Source organism: Panthera tigris, chromosome E2 (genome assembly GCF_018350195.1).
Source record: "Panthera tigris isolate Pti1 chromosome E2, P.tigris_Pti1_mat1.1, whole genome shotgun sequence".
NCBI classification, from domain to species: Eukaryota; Metazoa; Chordata; class Mammalia; order Carnivora; family Felidae; genus Panthera; species Panthera tigris.
In genome coordinates, this window is record NC_056674.1 from 43,156,154 (window position 1) to 43,182,243 (window position 26,090).

Below are 26,090 nucleotides of genomic sequence, written 5' to 3' on the forward strand. Positions count from 1 at the left end.
ATCAGTGGTATCTCCCAACAGAACTCAGACTCTGACTACCGTCTCCTCTCAGCCTTAGTTCTGGGATGGAATGAGGAAAGTCACTGGGTCCTGTAGGAGGACTTCCAAGCTGACCACCATTCTGACACTTACCCCACAGTCACCCGGCCAGGGCCTGTTGACTTGACCTCCTGTCCTTCACGCCACCTTCAGCTGTCCACAGTAGCAGCCTTCCAAATGGACTCCCTGTTCTCTCCCACTGCTCATGGTAGCGGCACCTCTTCTGAAGAGAACGCCCATGTTCTTCTCTTGGCCCACAAGGCCCTGTTCCAAGTGGCTCCTCCAACAGAAGGAGTTCCAGCCTTCTGGCCTCTTTCACTTCCCCAAACTCATCTTTCTGCGCATTACCTGTTCTTCACTCTGACAGAGTGCCTTTCTACCCTCTGCCCCCACCCTCACTAACCAAGCTCCTTGCTATTAGGGTAGGTCTCATCCTGGAGTACCACCTCCTCCCCCAAAGACTTCCCTGACCCACATCCATCCACCCCACCTCATCCTCCACTGGATTGGGCTGTCCTTAAGCACTTTTCCTTCACAGTCCCCACTGCAGGGGGAAATGTGTTGGTGGGGATCTTTGATTAACATTTTTCATGCCCACTAGACTGTAGACTTCACAGGGACAGGACCTTTTCGGTATTGCTGCCTTGGTATTCTCAGTCCCTTGTCCCAACACATCTTTTGAATAAAGAATGAATAAGTGCCCCCTCCTTCCCATTTTCCCTAATGCTCTGCAAAAGTTCCTAAAGCTCCCACTGCACCCTCACATGCAGCTTCACCTCAGGGGTGGGGTCAGGTACTGTGTGAAGGAGATAGGTCACTGCAGCCCAACTGACAACCTTAGACTCTGAGAGAGCTTGTGGCTAGGATACAACTTCCCCCGGTTACTACTGACTGACCAAGTAGATTGTAACATCAGGGTACATGCAGGCAAAAAGAAAAATATTTGAGGGGCACAGACACTTCAAAAGAGAACTATGGGATGCCTGCATGGCTCAGTCAATTAAGTGATGACTATTGGTTTCGGTTCAGGTCATGATCTCATGGTCATGGGATGGATCCCCACATCAGGCTCTTCACTGACAGTTCAGAGCCTGCTTGGGATTCTCTCTCTCCCTCTCCCTCTGCCCCTCTCCGGCTTCCACTCTCTCTTGTGTGCTCTCTGTCTCAAAATAAATAAATAAACATTTTTAAAAAATCAATTGCCTATTCACATGTAAAGAACACATTTAGGGGCGCCTGGGTAGCTCAGTTGGCTAAGTGTCTGACTTCAGCTCAGGTCATAATCTCACAGTTCATGGGTTCAAGCCCCGTGTCAGACTCTGTTCTGACAGCTCAGAGTCTGGAGCCTGCTTCGGATTCTGTGTCTCCCTCTCTCTGTTCCTCCCTCACTTGTGCTCTGTCTCTCTCTCTCAAAAATAAATAATAAATGTTAAAAAAATTAAAAAAACACTTAAACTGCCAAAACTATATATATATATTGTATAATATATATGTATATATATAATATATATAATATATATACATATATATTATACTATATATATAATATATATATTATATATATGTATATATATATAATATATAATATATATGTATATATATTATATGCATATATATAATATATATATAAAGAATACATCTATCAGGAAAATTATTAGAACACATGCAACAAAAATTCCAAATTAGCTTAATAAACATTACAAAAAGATAAGGTAAAATATTAGCAATACAAAACCAGAAAATATTGAAAAGCTCAAGAAGGAATACAAGATATGAAAAAATATAATTGTTCCAGGGGTCTATTGCTACATAACAAATTACCCCAAAATAACAATGGTTTAAAATAACAATCAACACGGGGCGCCTGGGTAGCTCAGTCGGTTGGGCTTCCGACTTCGGCTCAGGTCACGATCTCGCGGTCCGTGAGTTCGAGACCCACGTCGGGCTCTGGGCTAATGGCTCAGAGCCTGGAGCCTGCTTCCGATTCTGTGTCTCCCTCTCTCTCTGCCCCTCCCCCGTTCATGCTCTGTCTCTCTCTTTCTCAAAAATAAATTTAAAAAAACGTTAAAAAAATTTTTTAAAAAAATAAAATAACAATCAACAAAAACATTTGTTCACAAACCTGCTGGCTGAGTAAAGTTCCGCTCTACTCTACATGGCATCAGCTGGAACCAGAAGATCCATTTCCATGATGACTCATTCACACAGCTAGCAAGTTGTTACTGGCTGTAGGCTAAGAGCTCAGTGGGGCTGTGGATCAGGGGATTGGGTACCCAACATGTGTACCTCTCCACGGGCTGCTTGGTTTCCTCATGGTATAGTGGCTGCAGTTCATGAATAAGCACCCCAAGAAGCAGGGAGTAGAAACTGACAGTTTCTCTAGGTCTTGGCCTGGAAACAGGCCCAGCATCATTTCTGCTGTATTTTACTGCTAAAGCAATAACCAAGCCCAGATTCAAGAGAGGGTGGGGAGGCACTGAACCCATCTCTGGATGGGAGAAGTATCAAAGAAATATGGGACCATGTATTAAAGTTACCATAATAATATTTGAAAAAAAATTGTAATTCAGAATGAATTAATAAATTGGAAAGACCAAATTAAGCAATCGTCCCAAAAGAAGAAAGAGAAAACAATGAAAGGGAAAACAAAGATGGAGGATGGAAATAGGATATCTGCACAACAGGAACCCCAGAAAAAGAGTAAAATAAAAAATGGAGAAAATCTACAGCATGAACAAACCTTGAAAACACACTAAATGTAAGAAGCCAGACACAGGGGTGCTTGGGTGGCTCAGTTGTTTAAGCATTTGACTTTGGCTCAGGTCATGATCTCATGGTTCGTGAGTTCGAGCTCCATATCAGGCTCTTCGTGGTCATCTCAGAGCACACTTCAGATTCTCTGTCCTCCTCTCTCTCTCTTCCCCTCCCCTGCTCACTTGCACTCCCTCCCTCTCTCTCTCTCTCTCAAAAATAAAGAAAGAAACTTAAAAAAAAAAACCCAAAAAACAAAGGAATTGAAAGCAGGGACTTGAACAGGTATCTGTATACCAGTGTTCATTGTGCATCTGAAAGGTGGAAGCAACCTTGGTTTTCATCACCAGATGTATAGATAACAAACTGTGATCTATACCTACAATGGAATATTATTCAGCCATAAAAAGGAATAAAGTCTGATATATGCTACAAGGCAGATGAACCTTGAAGACATTTTGTTAAATGAAATAAGCTGGATGCAAAAGGACAAATGCTGTATATAAGTTATCTAGAATAGACAAATTCATAGAGACTGAAAAAAGAATAGAGGTTACCAGGGGCTGAGGTGAGGGGAAACGGGAAGGTATTGCTTAATAATTACATTACATTGTTTGAGATAATGGCCAAGTTTTGGAAATACCATGATGTTTGTTCAACATTTGTGAGTGTTTTTAAGCCCACTGGTTTGTGCACTTGAAGATGGTTAAAATGGCAAATTATTACATATCTTTTACAATTAAAAAAATAATGTGATATACGAAAACCACTGAACTGTACACTTTATTTTTTTAATTTTATTTACTTATTTTGAGAGAGAAATAGAGAGATCATGTGAGCAGGGGAGGGACAGAGAGAGAGGGAGAGAGAAAGAATTCCATGCAGTGCAGAGCCAGTGCGGGGCTTGAACCCATGAGCTGTGATATTATGACCTGAGCTGAAACCAAGAGTTGGACACTTAACTGACTGAGCCACCCAGGTGCCCTTGAACTGTACACTTCAAATGGGTGAATTGTGTGGTATATCAATTTTATCTCAGTAAACTTGTTTAAAAACAAACAAAAAATCCAAGATGTAATTAACCAAATAATTCTAATATTTAGAGGATGATAGGAGGAGAGAGGGGGAGTGAGAGCTATAAGTCCTCATTTTGGGGGGCACCTGGGTGGCTCAGTAGGTTAAGCGTCTTGACTCTAGGTTTCAGCTCAGGTCATGACCTCATGGTTCGTGGGTTCAAGCTCCACATTGGGCTCCATGCTGACAGTGTGAAGCCTGCTTGGGATTCTCCCTTTCCTTCTCTCTCTGACTCTCCTCCATGATCTCTCTCTCAAAATAAACTTTAAAAAGGGTTAAGAAAATAAAAACAAAATCCTCACTTTTCAAATTACTGAGTCAATAAATAATATCTAAAATGTATGTCTAAAGAGCTGGCATTTGGGATGACTGCGTGGCTCAGTTAGTTGAGCCTGTTCGACTCTTGGTTTTGGCTTAGGTGATGCGTTTGCAGTTTGTGGGTTTGAGCCCCCACCCACGTTGGGCTCTTCTGTTGGGCACAGAGCTTGCTTGGGATTCTCCCTCTTTCCCCCTCCTCTGCTCATGTGCATGCTCTGTCTCTCTCTCTCTCTCTCTCAAATAAATAAACTGAAAACAAATAAACAGCTGGCAATTAAATACATTATTTAGAAATATGGAGGAAAATACCAGTAAATATCAACAGTTAAAAGTGCTGAGTGATTGCTGGGAGAACAGAATTGGGGAATGGGAGTGTGAGGACAGAAGTTGGGGAGCTGACTCTTCAGCCCACCTGGCAGCTCAGTGTATTACCACAAAGTGCACCCCTAAATAACCACCATCCCAGGCAAGGTATGGACATTGCCAGAACTCCAGAAGTTCCTTAATGCCTCCTCCAATTGCCACCCCATCTCTCCCCACCAACCACAGACACTTTTTTTTTTTTTTTTTTTTTTAGTCTTTGTTTTTTTTAAATGGAGATGCAATTGACACATAACATTGTGTAAGTCAGGCATTTTCTAAGTATCTGAGTTTGATGATACCACTTCTTGTTTTCTTATTTATTTATTTATTTATGAGAGGGAGGGTGCGAGTGAGTAAGGGGCAGAGATAGAGAAAGAATCCCAGGAGAGGCAGTGGGGGAGACAGAGAGAGAGAGAGGGAGGGAGGGAGAAGCAGGGCTTGTGTTTTACTGGAAGCAAGGCTCAAGCTCAACCAATGTGGGACTCAAACTCCTGAATCATGACATCATGACCTGAACTGAAGTCAGAGCTTAATGACTGAACCCCCAGGTGCCCTCTTGTTTTCTTATTTAAAGTCTCAACCTGAGCATGCATCCCTGAACATTAAGTTTAGTCTTTTCTGGGTTTTGTTTTGTTTTTTCAGAAGGCTCTACTCCAACCCCAAGATCAAGAGTTGCCTGCTCTACCAGGGGCCAGCCAGGGGCCCCAGTTTTTTAAAAAACTTTTTATTGAGAAAAAAATATCCATACAGAAAAGTTCACATAAGTGTATACAGCATGCTGAAATGTTCACAAAATGAACACGCCCATGCAACCAGGACCCAAGATACAGCACTTTACCAGAAACCCAGAAGCTCTTCCTCATGCCCCCTTCCAGGCAATACCTCCCCGAAAACTGACTGTAACGGTATAGATCAGTTTTGCTTGTACTTTATATAAATGGAATGACATAATATATATTATTTTGTACTGGCTCCTTTCACTCAACATTACTTTGAGAGATTCTTGCACGTTGTGTGTAACTGTCCTTGGGTATATGTCTTCAACTTTGGTAAAAAAAATATATATATCAAACTGTCTTCCAAAGCAGTGTTCATCAGTTGAATCAGCCACCAGCAGGGTATGCTCCTTGCTCCATATCATTGCTAACACTTGGTATTGTTCACCTGTTAAATTTTAGTTGTCGTTACTATGAGTTTTATTTTGCATTTCCTTAATGGCTAATAAGGTTGACTATCTTTTCATCTTCTTATTGGCCAATTGAATATCCATTCTTGCAAAGTTCCTATTCAAATATCTTCTCCATTTTTATATGGGGTTGTCTGCCTATGGATATATGCCTTTCGTCAATTATATACGTTGAAAATTTACTCTTTGGCTTGCTCTTTCACTCTTTTTAAATTTTTAAAAAATTAATTTATTTTTGAGAGGGGGGAAGGGGCATGAGAGAGAGACAGAGAGAGAGAGGAAGGGGCAAGGAGAGAGGGAGGGAGGGAGAGAATCCCAAGCAGACTCCTCATGTGGAGCCTGATGTGGGGCTTGAACCTATAAACCACAAGATCATGACCTGAGCCAAAATCGAGTCTGACACTTAGCCCACTGAGTTACCCAGGCACCCTCTAGGTTCAGCTTCTTAAAAACAAACAAACAAACAAACAAACAAACAAACAAACAAACAAACAAATGTAAACCTTTCAGAGACTGGTAACCCACCCATTGTTACACTCCATGATGGGATAGATACCACACTTGAACTAGATTTCTTTGTGCTCTTTTGTGGGCTCAGGCTTTTATCATAATAACATGGTAAGATGCCTCTGCCCTTCCCAAAAGAGACAAAGTTGGAGGCCACTCACTTGAGAAACTGAGGTGAGACCTACAAGACCCCTCACCAACCAAGAGCCCACCAGACCCCACTCCCCTGCTCCCCAGGGAGAAGGAAGGACTTTCACATTTGGCTCCATACCCAAAATGTTTATTCTCAGCATACACTTGTGCCTGGATGACTAGGAAGGGGACTTTGTGAGACTTTGCCACAGAGACCTCTGGGAGACTGGCCAGCTCACCAGAACTACAGGATGAGGACTGAGAAGGTAGCAGCAACCAAGAAACTTAGAACAAAGTATGGGGAAGCTTTTGAGGGCCTCCGGAGGACCTGACTGATTGGCCACTCGGTCACCTCCAGGTGTGTGGCGAGGTGTTCACTCTGAAGCTGAGATAGGAGGTGGGAGTGGCAAGACCTGACCACCTGCCTGTCTGGAAACTCATCCTCCACAGGGTTCTGTCCATTGTTCTCCTCTCTCACCTGGGGGTGGGAGTCAGCAGTTAGTGGCTCCCATAGCACCTCTCTCACCCACTCTAACCACTGCACCATCCTTTTGCCCAACCCAGCATACCTGTTCCACGTGTCTGAAGACCCGCAGCAGGTTTCCACGAAGGACACCCTGGAGCTCTTCCTCACTCCAGCCACGACTCAGCAACTCCTCTATCAGTACTGGGTATTTGGACACGTCCTCTAGTCCCTGAGGGAACCTGTGTGGCCATGGGCCACCAGCTGTGGAACCTGAGCCCTGATCCTGGTCTAGGGCCCAGTGTCCCACCAGCCCCAATCACACATGTGAAATTGAAGGCCATATTCTCCAGGCTACTGAATGTCACTTTGGAAGCTCCTTGAAGACAGAGCTTCTGTGGTGTCTACCCCCTGAGCAGATGGCTGGCCTACAACAGATCTGCTGAGCTGGGACTGCAGCAGGTGCTAGGCAAACGGGCTCTGCTGGGGTGGGGTGTCAGGGAATACTTAATTAATGTGACGATCTGGAGTGGCAGTGGGTCCACCAGGCCACAGGAGGGACAGGGAGAGCCCAGGAATCAGCCCCTGGGAGTGGAGAGACGTCAAGTGAGCTGGAAAACCAGAGCCTATAGATGAGGTCTGAAGGGTAGGAGGACCATGGAATGGAGAGACTAAAGGACTCCCTGCTGTGCCCTGCTCAAGACAAACCCCAGGGAAATACTCACCGACCAGACCCATCATAATTCCCGCCAATCCCGATGAACTCTGATCCAATGACAGCTCTGATGTGGTCAAAGTGATCTAGGTGGCAGGGGTTAGTGTGAGCAGCACTACACTGGAGTCAGGCCCTGGGACCAGCCCTGGTCTGGGGAAACTCAGTCCTGACCAGTTCTCCTGCCCACAACACTCCAGGCCATGGCAGCTGACTTCATGGAGCTCCCAGCCCATTGTGAGTTCTGAAGTGACTACAGGCTGAACTGTGTCTCTTTAGAATTTTTTCTGCCCAGAAGCCACCCTGCCTCTGGGTTCCTTGAGAACCCATCTGTCCTGTCCAGAGAGGTGACAGCAAAAGACATTCAGAGGCAGGGGCAGCTGCTTCCCCCAAACCCATCAACATTGACTGTGGCCCCAGATCTGGGTGGCAGCGAAGAGCCATGTCTCCTCTCCTGGGTTGTCAGAGGTCTGCCCATTGCCCAACAGGTGTGCTACACTGCTGGAGCTGTCCTGAAGGCCCCATGGCCACAGGCTCAAGCTCAAACTGCACAAGAAGTTGAAGTGAGGCTCACCTGCCACGGTGGACACATTAGCCAACAGGTTGCACTGTAGCACCCCCATGGACAGCGTCACCATCACAATGCCACCATTCTTCTTCTAGAAGGATAAAGAAATGAACACTCAGCCCCCTCAGTTTGGCTCTTCAAGCCTGATGGCCTGCTCTGTGCCCTGGGGGCCTAGTAGGACAGTGCTCAGTCCTGGCTTCAGGGGCTGGAAGAGGTTTCAGCTCTGGGTTTGTGGGCGCCTGAGTGGAGCTGATTTGGCCTCAATTTTCAGAGATGGGGAAGGTTAACCAGCCATGGGTCCAAGGGTGAGGTCTGGACTGGTAGCTTTGTTCAAGGTCAAGAATGTTTGCATGAAACGCGCCTAGCTCTGGGTGTGAGGGCTGAAGTAGCTGCTCACCAGAAGTTGCAGAATGTCATCAGGAACATTCAGCAAATTGTCGCACACAGCCCTGGAAGCTGAGTGGGAGAAGATCACGGGAGCCCTAGACACCTTCAGTGCCTGCCGCACCAAGGTGTCTGACGCATAGGACAAGTCCACCATCATGCCCAGGCGGTTCATTTCCCCTACCACCTTCTGCAAAGACAGTTTGTTTTTTGAGGTGGGGGAGATGTCAAGGATGCACACACGTGTACACTATCTGTAGGTGGAGAACGGGTGGGGTAGGGTATGGAACAGGAATCCTCACCTCACCAAAGCTTGTCAACCCACTGACGTTGGTGTAGAAGTGGTGTTTAAACTTGGTGGAACTTTCTGCCCTGTGGGACAGCCAGAAGAAGGCAGTCTCAAAGGCAACATCCTGGGCATCAGAGCCTGGGGGCTCTGCAGTCCCTCTGTTTGTCTATCCACACCCCCTCTCCCCCCCCGCCCCCGCTACCCCTGGAATAGAGTAAGGACCTGGGCCAGCTGCTTTCTGGGAGGGTGAAGGACCTGTTGAGAGTCCAGCCTCCTTTTGTGGATCCCTCTGTCCTCACCTGTCTGGCAGTTGCCCCACCATGTCATCTGCCATTTCACCGTGGCTAGGCACTATGCTCACCAGGCCGTGTTGCAGGTGAAGGTAAGTGTCAGGAAGCGCACTCCCAACAGGTAAAAACTGCGCAGCACAGAAAGGCTGCTGTCCAGTGAGTGACCACCCTCCACACCAATGAGGCAGGCCAGCTTTTGAGTGCTGTTCAGACCTAGAAGAGGATGGATAATCAAGTGGTCAGGGCCCAGGGCCAGAACCATCAGAGTGAGCCCCTAACTATCTCCCCATTTGCCAGCCCACCTTTGGCTGAGGTCACAAGCTCCAGTTCAGAGTAGGAGGCACACATGCGACGAATGAGGTCAATCTGCTCCAGTGTGAGGCGCACAGCATCCTGGTCCTGTGTCTGGCATGGGGCTTGGGCTGACCAGAACTAGAGGTAGGCCCCGGGGGTCCAGAATGAGATTAGAGTGGTCTCCAATGTCCTTGGCCTGCCACTCCTTCTCAGCCCCCAAGGTGCTCATTTGGGTCATTGGCCCAGAACGAAACACTACATGACCCTATGGTATCCTGATGCCTATTAAGCTTGCTGCCAGCAGCCAAACTGTGGACTGTGAAATATCATTGTCTGCTGTTTGTCCATGTGCTATGTGAATGCCCCAAGGCCAATCCACTATATCCTTTGTGGCTCTAACTCTAACCCCACACTCACCAGGGATTTTCTGGCCACTTTCTGTGTGTCTCCACAGAACCTGGGTACCCATGTGGTTGGCCTGTCTTGGCCTCCAGAGCCCCCACATTCCCAGCAGTCATGCGATGACACATTGTGTGTTCTACGATTCTAATCACTGAGAGGCCTGCCTACCCAGGTTTCTGTGGCCCCCCGCATTCCCCAGCAGCCATGTCGTGGCACCCTGTGTATCCCTGTAGTACCTGGGCACCCACGAGGCCATCCCTGAGCTTGTCCAAGCTGGTCTGGCCATAACTGAAATTGCGCAGGTTAACGTCTTGTAGCCTGTTCTGGAAAAGCTGTCTCAGGAGCAGGGGCAAGTGGTTGTGGCTGGGGGCATCAGGACAAAGGTAGAGTGGAGAACATGGACTCAGGTCAGACAGGGCATGTCAAAGTACCTGGGCATGTCCTGTCCCCCTCCCTCTCCCCCCCACCTCACACAGACAATATGGAAAAATTCCTGAGGTGCAGCTTTGGGGAGGGGGTGGGGGCCTGTAGTGTACACCAGGAACAGGGTAGTGGGGGGAGGGGACCTGGCTGATGGAGGAGAGAGTTCATCCAGGGGTGGTGTGAGGAAGCCTCCTCACTAGCCCTGCATGCTGAGGACCCCTTCCCCTACCCAGGTGTGGCCTCAGTCTCCACCTGCCCCCGCACTGCCCCTGCTCACCCGTCCACGAGAGGGAAGTCCCGCATCAGGGCGCGCGCGCGCTTCCTCAGGCTTGGTGTGCTGGAGGTAAGCGGCGTGGTAGGGGAACTAGAGAAGGCCGTGGTCGGATTGCTGGGGGCTCCGGGGGTGGTCGGGTCGCTGGGGGTGCCAGGAGTGGTCTGGGCACGGGTTACCGCCCTCTGCAGCAGAGACAGCAGGAGCAGCAGACGCAGCAGAGGTCGCCAGCGAAGCGCGTGGGGGCCCTCGTGGCCCAGGGGCCTCATGTTGCGCAGGGTCGGCCGGGCAGGCAGTGGCCGGTCTCGAGAGGAGGGGCGCGAGGGGCAGAGGGCGACGGTGGGGTCCCGACCAGATTTACGTGACCGGTCGTGAGGAGGGGCTGCAGGCAGAATGCTTCTCCAGACGAGCAGGGATCCGCGACGCAGCTGCGCAGCGTGGCCAGAGGGGGCGACACAGACCTCCACCCTCAACTAGAGGGCGCCCCAGGGGACCAGACCAGCTTCTGCCGCGCAAGAGCACGCGAGTGGGAGAGCGGCAAAGAGAGAGGGAGAGATCCCAAGCAGGCTCTGTGCTCAGGGCAGGGCCTAACCCGGGCTGGATCCCATGACATCCTGACCTGAGAGGAAATTGAGCGTGACGCTCAACCGACTGAGCCACCCAGGTGCCCTTATACATTTTTTAATAACAATGAAATTTAAGAATAATATGGGAGGGGCGCCTGGGTGGCTCAGTCGGTTGAGCGTCCGACTTCGGCTCAGGTCATGATCTCACGGTTCGTGAGTTCGAGCGCCGCGTCTCGCTCTGTGTTGACAGCTTGGAGCCTGGAGCCTGCTTGGTATTCTGTGTCTCCCTCTCTCTCTCTGCCCCTGTCCCGCTCGTGCTCTGTTTCTCCCTGTCTCTCAAAAATAAATAAACATTTTTAAAAATATTTAAAAAATTAAAAAAGAATAATATTATGGGAAACCATTTTGTTTTAGTAACTAGTATTGAAATTTGCATCTGTACATTTGTTAATATATGGGCACACACAAAAAAGACTCTAGATTCTAGGGGCTCCTAGGTGGCTTAGTTGGTTAAACGTATGACTTCAGCTCAGGTCATTATCTCATGGTTTGTGGGTTCAAGCCCTGTGTCGGGCTCTGTGCTGACAGTGCAGAGCCTGGAGCCTGCTTCGGATTCTGTGTCTCCCTCTCTCTCTGTCCCTCCCCTACTCTCTCTGTGTCTCAAAAATAAACATTAAAAAATTAAAAAAAAAAAAGACTCTAGATTCTAAACATTAATTAACTATAGCCATCTTGGAAAGGGGGTAAATTACTCCCTGGTCAATTTATGTCACATGTTTTTCTGTAATATGGTCATCCTGGCTGAGGGATTTTGTGGGTAGTGCTGGTGAGGGCTGGCCCGTTTGGTAAGAGATTAGTGGAGGCACCACAGCAGCTGAGCCTGGAAAGGATGGGGTCTGCATTGGGCAGGGAGGTGGAGAGGGCATCCCAAGTTGGCCAATAGCTCAAGCAAAGGTCTAGTTCCGACAGGATGGCTGTCTGTAAGGGAGGAGCTGGAAGGTCCTCAAAGGTGTAGAACAGTGGGACAAAAATTCTTACTGCTAAGAACATAAGGGGACTTGGTCTGACATGACTTCATGTGGGGCAGAAATCCTCCTTCAAGGTAAGGCGGTTTCCAGGATGGCTGGAGGCCTGAGCGGTATAATTCATTGTTTTCTGCGGAAAAAAAGCCCTGACACAGGGGAAACTGATCTCAGAACTGCACCTGGGTGGCGTCTGGGCCTCCTAGGCCTGCATGAGGTCCTACCAGGCTGAAAAGGGTCTATAACACAGACTAAAATATGAATTGCCCCCTTCTGTATCTGTGTCTGTCAGCTGTTCTCCCACCTGGGCTCCCTGATAGGTGGGCCTCCCCTTTTCGGTGCCAGAAGAAGGGCCTTGACCTCTGGCCACTACTGCCTCCTGTCCATCACTGCTCCCTTCTCATGCCTAGTGGTTAAGGACTAAGTCTGACCCTGCTGCCTTCAGCTTTGGCTATCTCAGAAGAGAGGGAGAAAGAGAGGGAATGTTTATTCTGGTCTCATATACCAAGCTGACTTGCCAGGGGAGGTCTTCATTTAAGTGATATAAACAATATAGTGAATGATGAATTTGTTAATTCAAAACTTTATCAAAAGTTCAGAAGTATTGCACATACAGCTGTTTCCTGTAATAGTCTTAGGTGAAAGTAGGGAACATAATGTTTATAATTGATTTTTTAAGTTTATTTATTATTTATTTATTTATTTTAAATGTTTATTTATTTTTGGGTGGGGGGAGAGAGGCAGAGAGAGAAGGAGACACAGAATCCGAAACAGGCTCCAGGCTCTGAGCTGTTAGCACAGAGCCCGATGTGGGACTCGAACCCATGAACTGAGAAATCATGACCTGAGCTGAAGTTGGATGCTCAATCAACTAAGCCACCCAACTGCCCCTATGATTGATTTTTAATGTTATTGAATTAATAAATAAACACCATTTCACATGTCTGATTTTGGTTGACTAAGTAAATCAGAGTTATACTCTTCCTGATAACTGGAAATGTTGGGCAAAATATAAAAAGGATCTTCCTGAAGACATCAGAAAGTTAAACAAGATATTAAAAAATTACTTGATGAGGATCCAAGGAAAGTGGAAACCTAGAGATGAGCCCAACTTTTGGGCTAGTTCTTCTACTAGGGGTGTGGTGCTCTAAAGAGGCAGAGATTAGTGTCCAGGGTCCACCAAAATAAGGAGAATCCTGATGAACACTTAGTTTTGAGTTGGAACACAAAAAAATGTACCTAGGAGAAAGAATGAATTGGAATTAGGGCCTTCTACTCCAGGTCTGCAGCAATTCTGGTTATTAAGCAATTGTCTCTCAACTCCAGATGCAGTCTTCTGTTCTCAGCTCTGTGAGGCTGGGGCTCAAACTCTTCCTATTTTTTAAATATATTTTTAAAGTTTACTTATTTATTGAGAGAAAGAGAGAGAAAGAGAGAGAGGGAGGGAGAGAGAGAGAGTGAGCGGTGGAGGGGCAGTGAGAAAGGGGACAGAGGATCCAAAGCAGGCTCTGTGCTGACAGCAGAGAACCCAATGTGGGGCTCAAACTCTTGAACCATGAGATCATGACGTGAGCTGAAGTCAGACAACCAACTGAGCCACCCAGGTGTCCCTTAATTATATTTTTAAAGTTTATTTATTTATTTTGAGAGAAAGAGAAAGCACGCACAAGCAGGAGAGGGACAGAGAGGATCCCAAGCAGACTCTGTGCTGTTAGTGTAGAGCCCTATGTGGGGCTCAAACTCACCAACCGTGAGATCATGACCTGAGCCGAAATCAGGAGTCAGATGCTTAACTGACTGAGACACCCAGACACCCCTATTTTTTTTAATGCTTATTTATTTTTGAGAGAGAGCGAGAGAGATTGGGCAAGAGAGGGGCAGAGAGAGAGAAAGACAGAATCCCAAGCAGGCTCCTCACTGTCAGTGTAGAGCCCAAGTCCGGGCTCAAACCCATGAGAACCAACTGTGAGATCATGACCTAAGCTGAAATCAAGAGTCCAACACTTAACTGACTGAGCCACCCAGGTGCCCCTGGTGCTCAAACTCTCAAAACCACATTTCCTAGAAGCCTAGCTGGTTTCCTGTTACATTCTGTCAATAGGGGCAACAGAGCAAACTGAAAGAGGTTTTCCTGTTCCAACAGTGACAGTTGGCTGCAGTCTGCAACTTCTGGCTGTCATCGAGTAGCCTTGCCAGCTCACGTTTAGAACACTTGCACCACCTCACAGGGCCCTGTCCTTAGAGGTCTGCTCCCTAGCAACACAGGGCCCTGCTGTAAGCTTCTATCTTCTACCACCTTTTCCCATTTTTCCCCTAAATGGACAGTGAGCTGGATCAGCTCCCCCTGAAAGGGTCTGTAAAGAGACTAAGGCCATCTCAGAGTGCTACTTAATCCGCCCAAAAGAAGTCAAGAAAAGAGGGAATAGGTAAAATGAATAAAAAACACTATTGGAACTTTCTGAGTACACTGCAGAGTACAGCCAATTTGGAGGCTGAGGCAAAAGGAAAAATGTGTTCCTATATGTTTTAAAAAAAATGTTTATTTTTGAGAGAGAGAAAGCATAAACAGGGGAGGTGCAGAGAGGGGGTGGGGGGGAGACAGAGTCCGAAGCAGACTCTAAACTGTCAGCGCAGCGCCTGACTCGGGGCTCAAACTCACAAACCATGAGATTATGACCTCAGGTGAAGTCAGATGCTTAACTGACTGAGCCACCCAGGTGCCTCATGATTTGTATATCTTCAATTTCTCACTGTGCTTTTATTGGTCTGAAAATGTATTACTTTCCCTTCATTTTTGAAGAATATTTTCACTGTGCATAGAATGGAACATTGGTAGTTACTTTCATTCATAAGGCTAAAGATATTCCACTGTGTATGGATTTCTATTATTTCCATTAAAACTCATTTGTCAGTTTTATTGATGTTCCTCAAATTAATATGACTTTTTAAAAATATGACTGTTTTTAAGACAATCTCCTGTCTTTGTCTTCTTGCAGTCTAACTTTAAAGTACACAGTTTGGGGCTATTATGAGCAGCACTGCTTTAAATATTATTTTGTATGCCTTTTGGAAAACCTATGTATGCATTCCCGTTGCGATATATACCTGGGGCAAAACTGCTCAGTCATGGGGTATGCATAGGCTATTAGTATTAACTATTATTTTTATTAGCCATTATCTATTATCATGTTATTTATTATTATTAGCTGTTGCCATGAGTATTAACTCTTAATTTTGGCTATAATTAACAGAGTTGCTATTGCCATTAATTGCCTGGGGGTAAGATAGTGTGGTTGTCTAAGTAGCTTGTGCCTCTCAGAAAGGAAGTCCCTGAAGGGCAGGGCAAGGAGTGGATCTATATCCAGGGAAATTCAGTCATTGGAAGCCCATGTACTATCCTGTAGCCTGGCATTCTGGGCTCTATCCAAACAGGAACAAAGATCATTTGTGATCCAGGCAGGTTCCTTTCTTGGGAATATGAACCAGAGTTCCCTTCAAGATCCCTAGGTGGTGGTCAGTGGGTCAGGATGTGGACTGAGGTGAGCTATTGAGAGGCATCCCAGAGGAAGGTCCACTCTCCCACAGCCAGAGCTACTCATTGTCTTCTTCTAGTGCTGAGCCCAACCATCTGGGCCTTCTCAGGCCATGCTAGTGAGACTCAGGTGTTACTAGAGTAAATGGTGGCTGAACTGCAGGTTCCTCCACCAACTACCAGAATTGGGAGCTGGCACCACCAGACCCCGCCACAGAGAAGGACACTCATGCCTGTTTCCATGTGTAAAACATTTATTTTCACAAAATGTGCCTGTCTGCATGATGGGGGTGGGGTGGGGGAGGGCAATGTGGGGTATCTGCAACTGCCATAGTAACATCTGGTAGGATTAACTGAGTCACCAGAGCCACAGAATGAGGACTGAAAAGGCAGCAATAACTGTGAGGCTTGGGGCCACGTTGGGGGAAGATTTTGACAATAACTGTTTAGGTGAACACTTAGGTGCCCAATGTGCCGAAGTCTCAGTTAGTTTCTGGTCTCGAGCCAGACACCGTGTCTGAGGCAGACGTGAGAGAACAGAGCGGCAAGAACTGCCCAGCTGCTCATCCGGGAATTCATCCTCCAAGGGGCTTTGCCCCTTGCTTGTCTCCCGTACCTGGAGGTAGCAGTCAGTGGTCAGCAGCTCACACAGAAGCCCCAACACACTTGCTCAGGCCCCTGCGCTACTCTTTTGTCCAGCCCAGCATACCTGTTCCACCTGTCCAAAGACCCGCAGCAGGTTTCCACGAAGGACACCCTGGAGCTCTTCCTCACTCCAGCCACGACTCAGCAACTCTTCTATCAGAACTGGGTATGTGGACACGTCCTCCAGCCCCTGAGGGAACCTATATGGTCGTGAGCCAGTCAGCTGTGGAACCTCAGCCCTGTTCCTTGTTCATGACTCAAAACCATAGCCTTATGTGTCCAGGGACTACTGAATCCCAGCCCTTGTCTGACACGGGAAATGGATACTTGGAGAGAGTAAGTGATTCACCCCTGTTCTTCATCCTGCAGAAGGAAACTCCCAACCTCTTTGAATATTCATAAAAACTCATCAAATTATACTTTTTGGATCTATGCCTTTCACGGAATGCAAGGTTTTCCTCCATTTATGAAAAGAAGAAAAGCTTTTATTTATTTATTTTTCAGTTTATTTATATATTTTGAGAGAAAGAGAGACAGAGCATGGACAGAGAGAGAGGGACAGAAAGAGAGAGAGAGAAAGAGAGAGAGAGAGAAAGAGAGAGAGAGAGAGAGAGAGAGAGAGAGAGAGAGAGAGAGAATCCCAAGCAGTCCCCGCACCATCAGCACAGAGCCCGATGCAGGGCTCAAACCCACAAAGAGTGAGATTGTGACTTGAGCTGAAATCAAGAGTAGAACACTTAACTGTCTGAGCCACCCAGGTGCCCCTAGAAGGAAAGCTTTTTAAGACCCAGCTGTAGGCAGAGGAGTTAGTCAGTCCACACCAGACCTTGCTAAGAGTCTGCTCAGAAGCAGTGGGTCAGCGGCACTTGGCTGGCTCAGTAGGAAGAGCATGTGACTTTTGATCTCGGGGTCATGAGTTTGAACCTCATATTGGGTATAGATATTACTTAAATAAATAAAACTTAAAAAAAAAGGCAGTGGGTCTGCTGGAACTAAGGGTGGGGCACTAAAGGTGGGCAGATCATGACCTAGGGGTGGGACCAATGGGTCGCAGACAAACAGAAACACACTCTGTGTGTGGGAAGATGCCAGGTGGGCCTAAAGTCCATGAGGATCACAGTGTGGTGGGCATGGTGACTATCAAGGCCCTACTGTGGCACAGCTAGCCCCAGAGAAGCCCCAGAGAAGCACTTACCCTTTAGCCCCATCATAATCTCCACCAATCCCAATGAACTTGGATCCAATGACTGCCTTGATGTAGTCAAAGTGATCTGGGGGATGAAGGGTCAGCAGTGTGGGGCTTCTAGGACGGGGGTGAGGTGGGGACTGGTCTCTACTGATTCCCCTTCTTGAAGCCTGTAGGCTATGGAGGCCAATTCCTTCATGGCTTGGCACCCAGTGTGCCAACTTGAGGAGGTAGATTCCAGTTGGCTCTAGACTGGAATTTAGATTTGGAGTGGACCCCAGTTGGCCATTTCTCATTCAGGATTCACCTTGCCTCCAGTCTCCTTTCCATGGGTGTGGAGGATGAGAGATGGATAAAGAATATAACTGATAAAGACCAAAGAGACTTAAGGGGCTGCCCAATCCCTTGGCCAGAGGCAGGGGCAGGGAGCTTTATGAGCCCCTAGAGAAGCACAGATGGTTAGCACCTGGGCTCTATGTCTGACTGCCTCCTTTCTACCCATCAGTATTGTAGTATCAATTCTGTATCTTCAGTTCCACATGGCACCAAGATGCTTTATACTGTCCATCATTGAATTTTTGGGCACTGTGTCTACTGCCAACAATGAGTCAGACCACTGGGGCTGTTCTGAGGCCCTCCCTCCAAGGCTTTGGGCCCAAATCAGAGCTATTCAGAGAGCCCAGGTAGGGCTTACCTGCCACAGTGGACACATTGGCTAACAGGTTGCACTGCAGCACCCCCGCTGACAAAGACACCATCACGATACCACCATTCTTCTTCTGCAGGGGTGGACAAATGGACAATCAGCTTGGCCCCCAGAGCAACCACCTGCCTCTAGGCTCCTGTGAGGAATGTGTTCAGCTCTGGTTTTGAAGTCAGAGGAGACTTCACCTTTCTACACTCTAGGATTATGTGAATGGAGGAGTCTCAGCTCTGGTTGGTGTGGAAATGTCTTGACCATGGGGGGCTTATAGAGTAGAGGAGTATTTACCACTTAGAACCCCCCACACCTGGGTTCAAGAATCCACGGGCTGTGGACTGTGGGTTTGTGAGGGCAGAAGATGTTCAGCCTAGGGTTTGAGGAAGTTGAGGGAACAGGGGTTCAGGTTCAAGGACTCCTGGTTTAAACCTTTTGTTTTAGGTTTGAGAGTCAGGGTAGTCTCTCACCAGAAGCTGCAGGATGTCATCAGGAATGTTCCTGGCATTCTTGCACACACCCCGGGCAGCTGAGTGGGAGAAGATCACAGGTGCCCGTGACACTTCCAAGGCTCGCCGTGCCACAGTGTCAGAGACGTGGGACAAATCTACCATCATGCCCAAGCGGTTCATTTCAACCACCACTTTCTGCAGAGACAGGTTAGGGAAAGGGCGTCAGGGGTGCACATGTGCGTGCATTTATCTGTAGGAACTGGTGGGGCATGCACATTCATGCGGGGCGGGGTATGGAATCAGGGTCCTCACCTCACCAAAGCTGGTCAGCCCGCTGACACTGCTATAGAAGGGATGGATGCCCTTAGATGAGCTCTCTGCCCTGCAGGATGGCCAGGAGACAGTCTGAATGGTGGCCATGACTTGGCCACAAGAGCCTACTGAACTCTCTATACCTGCAACCCCTGGAGCAAGAGTAGGGACCCAAGTTGGGCTGGGCCTGGCAGGAGGGAGTCCCTACTGGGATCCAGTTTTGCTTTGCAAACCCCTGCTCCCCCCCCCCCCCACTCCAGGGTCAGTGCCAGATCCCAGGGGTAAAGCTTGGTCTGAGCCCCAGTGTGATCTTGGGCAGATCACTGCATCAGTGGGTGCATACCATCTGCACTGTGCTCACCAGGGTGTGTTGCAGGTGTGAGTGAGCGTCAGGTAGCGCACACCCAGCACATAGAACGTACGCAAGACGGAAAGGCTACTGTCCAGCGAGTGGCCACCCTCCACACCAATGAGGCAAGCCAACTTCCGTGTATTGTTCAGAGCTGGGGGCAGGTAGGTCAGATGATCACTTTCAGAGGCTGGGGTATCTCAATCAAGTCCCTAACACCCCCCACCAGTCTACCTACCTTTAACTGAGGTCACAAGCTCCAACTCAGAATAGGAGGCACACATGCGGCGAATGAGGTCAATCTGCTCCAGGGTGAGGCGCACAGCATCCCTTTCCTGGGTCTCGCATGGGACGTAGGCTGACCAGAACTGGGGGAAGGCCAGGGGTTGGAGCTCCCTGGACTTCTCATAGCCTCCACAGCCCACACAGCAAATGGGGTCACATGTGATGCATTGCTTGTTTGGTGGTACTTGGATGCCCACCAAACTGGTTCACTGCAACCCCTGTAGCCCCCAGCATCCATGTTGTAGAATTTTGGGGGGCCCTATGATAACTGAGTTTCCATGTGACTAACTCATGGTTTCTGGGGCCCCAACACTCCCTCTCAGCCATGCTGTGTGTCCCTGTGATACCTGGGCACCCACGAGACCGTCTCTAAGCCTGTCCAGGCTGGTCTGGCCATGGCTGAAATTGCGCAGATTAACATCCTGTAGCCTGTTGCCATAAAACTGCCTCAGGACAAGGGGCATGTCATTGTGGCTGGAGGGAGAGCAAGGCAAGGTCAAGTCAGGGGGAAATGGGTGGGCTCCTTAGACCTTGGGATTAGGCAGGACATGGGGCCAGCAATGGGGGGGGGGGGAGGATGTCCCCCACACCACACTGTCACAGACTATAGTAGGACCCCTCGAGGCCTAGGCTGGGGAGTTCCCACCAGGGAGGGAGTGACAGAGGAAGGGAAAAGGCACCCACGGATGATGGGAGAGTGAATCCAGGGGTGATGTGAAGGGGCTTCCTTAGGAGCCCTGCATGAGGACCTCTAGCCCTGCCATGGGGTCGGCTCAGTCTCCACCTGCCCCCACATCGCACTTACGCACCCATCCACGAGAGGGAAGTCTCGCATCAGAGCCCGCGCGCGCTTCCGCAGACTTGGGGTGCTGGAGGTGGCCGGCGTAGTCGGGGCGCTGGGGGTTCCCTGAGCGGTCTGGGCGCGCGTTAAGGGCGGCGGCAGAGGCGGCAGCAGCGACAGCAGGAGCAGCAGACGCAGCAGAGGTCGCCGGCAGGGCGGGGAGGTACCATCGAGGCCCAGGGGCCGCATGTTGCACGAGCCGGACAGGTGGGCAGGGGCCGGTCTCGAGAGCCTGAGGGGGCGACAGGGGCAGAGGGCGACGATGGAGTCCCGACCGTCGACTCGGGTCACGCGGCGGTGCGGTCTTGCAAGGGGAGAACCGAGTCACAGGACCTCGGACCCAGCCGCGGAAAGCCGCGACGCGGAGCAGCTTGGCCGCCAGGCGAAGGCACGCCCTCCCCTCCCTCCGCCCCCCTGCCCCAGCCTACAGGGCTTCACCAGAGGGGCGGGCTTTCTGTTCTTACCCCTCACCCCACTCCCAGCGCTCTGAGGGGCTGACCCAGGTTGCTCTGCCTCTAACCTTGTTCTCCAAGAGAGGCAAGGTTACTCCTTTCAGAGTGTAGCCCTGGGCTCTGAGGCCTCTGTCATCAACATTATGTCCCCACCTGCCTGCATCCTGCACCGGCCACCCTGAGGGCTGCACGCAAGTGTCTCTGGGCTCTCGGTTTCCTGGTGCTGAGCCATGTGGGGGTGGGGGTGGGGGTGGGAGGAGGAAGTCTCTGGAAATGAGGGGTTAACCTTGTGGACTTTGCATTCAGGAAGAGGCCCTCTGCCCCTGACCTCTCTCTCCCCTACTTTACTCCCTTGCCTGCATGTCTGTCCCCTGGGGACTCCAGCCAGAACTGGGAACTGTCAGGGGTGCCCCTACCCCTGTCTTCCCCCGTGTGTCTCAGGAAAGACCTCCCTCCTCAGGAAATGCTAGTGCTCCCTACGGTCTGAATGGAGGGACTTTTGGGACGTGAACTGAGCAACCATCTGGGGGGTCAGGGACAGTTTACTGAACAGAGCAGGAACTCAGTAAGCTTTATGAGTGGAAGGAAATTAAGTCATTTTTAGGTCAGCATAGCACCCTATCCCCCATCCCAGCAACATTCCTCCCAGAGCTGCTGGCTGAGCTGTTGGCTAGGGTCCCTCCTACCTCAGTGTGGAAGCCCCATCTTCATTGAAGTCAGAGGTATGGGTCCTAAGGAAAGGCCTGGCATTTGGGTTCCTCTGAAGGCCCCACCTCCATTTTAGCCTCAGGCCTTCACCCTAGCTGCCTTCTCCAGGAACCACCTCCCTTCACACACCTCACAAATGGGGATGGCATCTTCTGGAAGCTCTGCCACTGAGAGGCTTCAGAGTTTCTGACCAAACTCCTTCATCCCCAGCCTCCCAAGGTTCTGCTGTGAACCTTGGCACCCCCTGGAGCTGCTTCACCTTTGGAACCTTTTCCAGGTGGCAGGAGTGACCAGCGCAGAGGTAGTGACCTAAGTCTGAGGACTAGAGACCTTAGAAACCATCCTAGAAAGGAAATGAGCAAAACTTTTCCAGAGCTACCTAGGAGGGGACAGGTCCCAGCTTGGGTATGTTTGAGTGTTTGAGCATGTGATGGTGTCCAGTGTCCAGGGAGTGGCACTGTGTTGAAGGTGGGTCTACTCTCTGACTACTGCAGCTGCAGGGGTCTTTAGGCAGCCCCACTACCGGAATGTGAGTCCCCTAGGGTGTGTCTGTGCCCTGGGTGGCTGGGGAACCCAAACTCAGACTGGTCTCTCTCCTCTCTTTCCCCCTGATGCTGGTCAGCAGCCCCACGTCCACCCACGCAGCCAGCAGAGTGGAGAAAGGGAGGAAAAACTCTTGGGTCCTCTGATCTCCAGGGCAAAAACGTTGGTTTGGGGGATGAACAACTTATCTGTTCCACTCTTGTTAGCATCTCCCCTCCCCCCCCCACCCCCCACCCCCGCCCCCAGGAAGTGGGGAGTATAAACAATGGGGAAGAGGTAAAAAGTCTATTCAAATAAATAGCTGCTGACAGAGAAATGAGAAGGGAGAATTTAGTTTTTCGAGTTTTTTTTTTTAAAGCTTTTCTCCAGGGGCCAGATGTCTTACACCCCAAGACTTGGAAGAAACTCTAGCCCAGTAGAGACAGTCTGTGTTGAACCATAGAAAGTGGGTATCATCTCTGTAGAAGATTAGTTATGCGGCACAATTTTTTCATAATGTTTAACTTCAGTCTTTAAACAGGCTGGCACTGCTAGTCATGGTCTTGAAATGACCGTATAAAGTCAGGCACAGAAACACAGACATACCCAGACCCTTATACACTCAGGGACATGTGCATACTCTTACTCAAGTAGCAAGCAGATTTCAGCCATCTGGGTGGCCTGTTCTCTTTTTGACCTTGCCCAAGACCGTCTCTCTGCTCTGTCCTGTGGAGGAGGAAATAAGTACACACTAGCGAAATAAGTACACACTGTCTGTGGACAGACCTGGACAATTTGGGGAAAGAGCATGCTGGCTATGGACAGAAGAAGAAACAGGGGAGGCAGGGAAGCCCAGGGCCTGGCTCCAGAGCTGACCTGAATGTCATCTGTGATGCTTTCCACCCTCTGCCCACTTCTCTCCTTGACAGCATCTCCATGTCCTTCTGGTTCAACCTCCAAACATCTACCAGTTGTGTCTCTTCTTCATTCCCACTACCTCTTCCCCAGTACCGGTAACCTTTATCTCTCATCCTCTCCTGGTGTCCCCACCTCCAGTCCTTTCCCCAGTGTGCAGTCAGACATATCTCTCTTTGAAAAAAAACTTGTCGTCCTCTTGCCTAAAGTTCTGCCATGGCTTCCCATTGCTCTTAGGATATAGGTTTCCCCACTGGCTGCAATCAGAACTTTCCCATGAAACCTTTCATAAATCAGAATGGTGTAAACTGATGGTATCCCTGCTTTCTGGAAGTTTGCATTATGCCACTTTGCTTTTACAAAAGATCTACTTTAGTACTTGTTTTTGCCAGTCAAAAGAAATCTGAAGAGGATTTTTGCTTTTAGGAAGAAAGCCATTACCATACCAATGTAGGTCTGGCTACCACATTCCATTATTTGGCTTTCAATTCCTGGCGAGTGTCCCACTGGCCTCTCCAGTCTCAGCAAATGGCACAAATGCTCTTTCTCCCCTGCTTCCCTTGCTGCCTACTACCACAGGGCCTTGTTACGTGCTATCCCCTTAGCCTCCACCTGGTGGGGCTGTTGAAGCAGGGCCAGCACAGGAAATCTTGACACCAGGTAGGGGTATGTGAGTAAGCACCTTCTCTTTTAATTCTTCACCTGTGCAGTGTTTACCTAAATCAAGATCTGCAGAGGAGGCAGTGGTAGAAACAGGCTTCTGCTGGGACCAAGCTTAGTACGGTGGCAGAGCTGACCCACCCCCTCTGATCTCCAGTGTATTACAAGAATATGCGAGGAAGAAAAATGGCGACTGACTGGTAATCACACAGACCACTTCACATGCTCATAGTGCAGGGGAATGGGGTGGGGGAGCTTCCTCAGTATCCAGCATTGCCCAGGTGATGTTCATCCTCATTCAGGGCTCCTTGCTCCTAGAGACTTATGCTGCCCCTGCTTCTTTCTGGGTGTTGCTCTGGTTCCATTGGCATGATGACTGACATAGCCAAATTCTCAAGAAACAGCAGTCTCCCTGGCCAAAAGACAGCTTGGCCACCATGGACACACATCCTCTAATCACAAAGCTGAGGCTACCTTTCCAGAAGTGACCAACAGCTAGCACATTTTCCTTCTTCAAAAGGCAGCCACCATCTACTCTGCTAGAAGTGCAGTAAGCCCTAATGCATCTGTGTTTCCTGCTTCCACCTGGCCTTCTCCCAAATCCCCAGCTTTGTCTTCCATGTCCTTGCCAGCCTTTCTGCCCATCTCGGGTCTCTTGCAGCCAGGCTCTGCCTGACTTCAGGCAGTATGGAAGATCCAGTACACAAGGTCCCCAGAGCAAAGTCACAATGGTGTCTGACAGGCTTTAAGTGTCTGACTGGGCTGCTTCCTGGGACCAGATATTCTGGTGTTTTAAGTGTAAAGTCCACAGGGCTTGGGACTCTTGTCCTGCATGCTGTCCCATGTTCTTGAGGTAGTGCATCAGCTGGGGGGAGGCTAGAGGGGCATGAGGTACAGGAGATCTACTGAGGAAGATCCTACAGGGCATCCCTGGGATTCAGATGGCACCTTCTGGACTGTGATATGCAGTTACCTAGAGAGGGGGGCATATCATGGAGAACTCTAATCCAAACCCTCTTTGGTGACTTACCCTCTTCCTTCCTTCCTTCCTTCCTTCCTTCCTTCCTTCCTTCCTTTCTTTTATTTTTAAGAGAGAGAGAGAGAGAGAGAGAGAGAGTATGAGTGGGGGAGAGGAGTAGAGGGAAAGAAAGAGAATCCCAAGCATGTTCCATGCTCAGTGTGGAGCCTGACAAAGGGCTCGATCCCACGACTCTGGGATCACAACCTGAGCAAAAATCAAGAGTCAGACACTCAACGGACTGAACCATCCAGGTACCTCTACCCTCTTTAAATTTTTTTTTAATGTTTGTTTATTTTTTGAGGGGCGGGGGAGAGAGAGAACATGCATGCAAGCGGGGAAGAGGGAGGCAGAGGCAGACTCCAGGCTCTGAGCTGTCAGCACAGAGCCCAATGCAGGGCTTGAACTCATGAGTCATGAAGTCATGACCTGAGCTGAAGTCGGCTGCTTAACTGACTGAGCCACACAGATGCCCCACCTCTACCCTCTTTAGAAACAGGAACATGGGGGCACCTGTGTGGTTCAGTCAGTTAAGCGTCCGACTCTTGGTTTCGGCTCCGGTCATGATCTAATGGTTTGTGGGATCGAGCCCCACATTGGGCTCTATGCTGACAGTGCAGAGCCTGCTTGGTATTCTCTCTCTCCTCTCTCTCTGCTCCTAACCCCATACTGTGTGTGTGTGTGTGTGTGTGTGTGTGTGTGTGTGTGTGTGTGTGTGTCTCAAAATAAATAAACATTAAAAACAAAAATAAAAACAGGAACATGGATGAGCCTCTGAGATTGCTCTGGTTCAGGTTTGCTGGAACTTCTCTCTCTCTCCCCCGCCCCCCCCCCCCCACCCGCTTCGCCTTCATCTGCCTCCTCCTCACAGAAGTCTGCAGCGGCTGGCCTGGACGAAGCTGGGATGTGAACTCAGTGAGGCCATGACCACCATATTCTGGCCCCTAGTACCACACCTGCACACAACAAATGTTCAACCAACATTCGTGGAAGAGCTCAGGAGACTTCTGCCTTTCCTTCCTTCAGGGAGTAAGAGCATGTGACAACAGTAACAACGTGTCAGAGCAGTCAAAGTTACTGTGTGTCCAGAACTGTGCTACCAGTTTGATGTGTTTCAGTCCATTAAATCTTAACAATGGCCCACAAGGTAGGTTTTTACCAGCCTCATTTTCTAGGTGAGAAAACTGAGGTTCAGCTGGATAAAGCTGGCAGGTGGAGCTGAGACCTGAAACCAAAATTCCCTTATTCCTAGATTTTCAAGATTTGATCTCTCTAAATCTGTTCTTCATCTGTGACCACTCCAGGCATAAAGCAGTTGCCCCAGCTAATAGATGCCCTTTCTTAACCTCTGTATACCTCTGTCGGAAGACCTCCCTGAATCCAAATCCAGAACACTGGGCAGGGGGATTCATGAATTTGGGTCACCTCGTGAGGACAATGGGACTGAGTTTGTGGTGGAGGA

General features: G+C 49.1%; 2 protein-coding genes across 4 annotated transcripts; both read right to left on the minus strand.

Moving 5' to 3' along the window:
* Positions 1-6,502: 6,502 nt before the first annotated feature.
* DPEP3 (dipeptidase 3) lies at positions 6,503-10,919 on the minus strand. Of its 3 annotated transcripts, none has more exons than XM_007090319.3 (10): positions 10,473-10,919; positions 10,009-10,135; positions 9,379-9,508; positions 9,148-9,289; positions 8,800-8,869; positions 8,511-8,687; positions 8,120-8,204; positions 7,559-7,634; positions 6,940-7,075; positions 6,503-6,848 (listed from the first exon to the last, which is right to left on the minus strand). In XM_007090319.3, exons 1-10 carry the CDS (start codon positions 10,733-10,735, stop codon positions 6,615-6,617), a joined length of 1,440 nt encoding a protein of 479 aa, XP_007090381.1. In that variant the 5' UTR covers positions 10,736-10,919; the 3' UTR covers positions 6,503-6,614. The 3 variants fall into 3 exon arrangements, 2 of the variants coding, with proteins under 2 accessions (XP_007090381.1, XP_042824738.1); XR_006211776.1 differs by having other exon boundaries at positions 6,758-6,848; positions 6,940-7,097; positions 10,473-10,829; XM_042968804.1 differs by lacking the exon at positions 8,511-8,687 and having other exon boundaries at positions 10,473-10,829.
* Positions 10,920-15,839: 4,920 nt separating this feature from the next.
* LOC102971816 (dipeptidase 2) lies at positions 15,840-20,983 on the minus strand. The gene is made up of 11 exons (XM_042970129.1): positions 20,959-20,983; positions 20,322-20,585; positions 19,860-19,986; positions 19,466-19,595; positions 19,240-19,381; positions 18,879-18,948; positions 18,585-18,761; positions 18,112-18,196; positions 17,427-17,502; positions 16,296-16,431; positions 15,840-16,202 (listed from the first exon to the last, which is right to left on the minus strand). The coding sequence occupies exons 2-11, from the start codon at positions 20,540-20,542 to the stop codon at positions 15,945-15,947; spliced, it is 1,422 nt and encodes a 473-aa protein (XP_042826063.1). The 5' UTR covers positions 20,543-20,585; positions 20,959-20,983; the 3' UTR covers positions 15,840-15,944.
* Between the last annotated feature and the right edge of the window lie 5,107 nt (positions 20,984-26,090).

Coding starts and splice junctions, on each gene's coding strand:
- DPEP3 (XM_007090319.3), bottom strand. CDS start 10,735: ATGAGGCCCCTGGGCCACGAGGGCCCCCACGCGCTTCGCTGGCGACCT. Junction 10,136..10,472: donor GACTTCCCTCTCGTGGACGG/GTGAGCAGGGGC, acceptor TGATGCCCCCAG/CCACAACCACTTGCCCCTGC. Junction 7,076..7,558: donor AATTATGATGGGTCTGGTCG/GTGAGTATTTCC, acceptor ATGGCCACACAG/GTTCCCTCAGGGACTAGAGG.
- LOC102971816 (XM_042970129.1), bottom strand. CDS start 20,542: ATGCGGCCCCTGGGCCTCGATGGTACCTCCCCGCCCTGCCGGCGACCT. Junction 19,382..19,465: donor GCTTGTGACCTCAGTTAAAG/GTAGGTAGACTG, acceptor ACCTGCCCCCAG/CTCTGAACAATACACGGAAG. Junction 18,762..18,878: donor GGCTGACCAGCTTTGGTGAG/GTGAGGACCCTG, acceptor CTGTCTCTGCAG/AAAGTGGTGGTTGAAATGAA.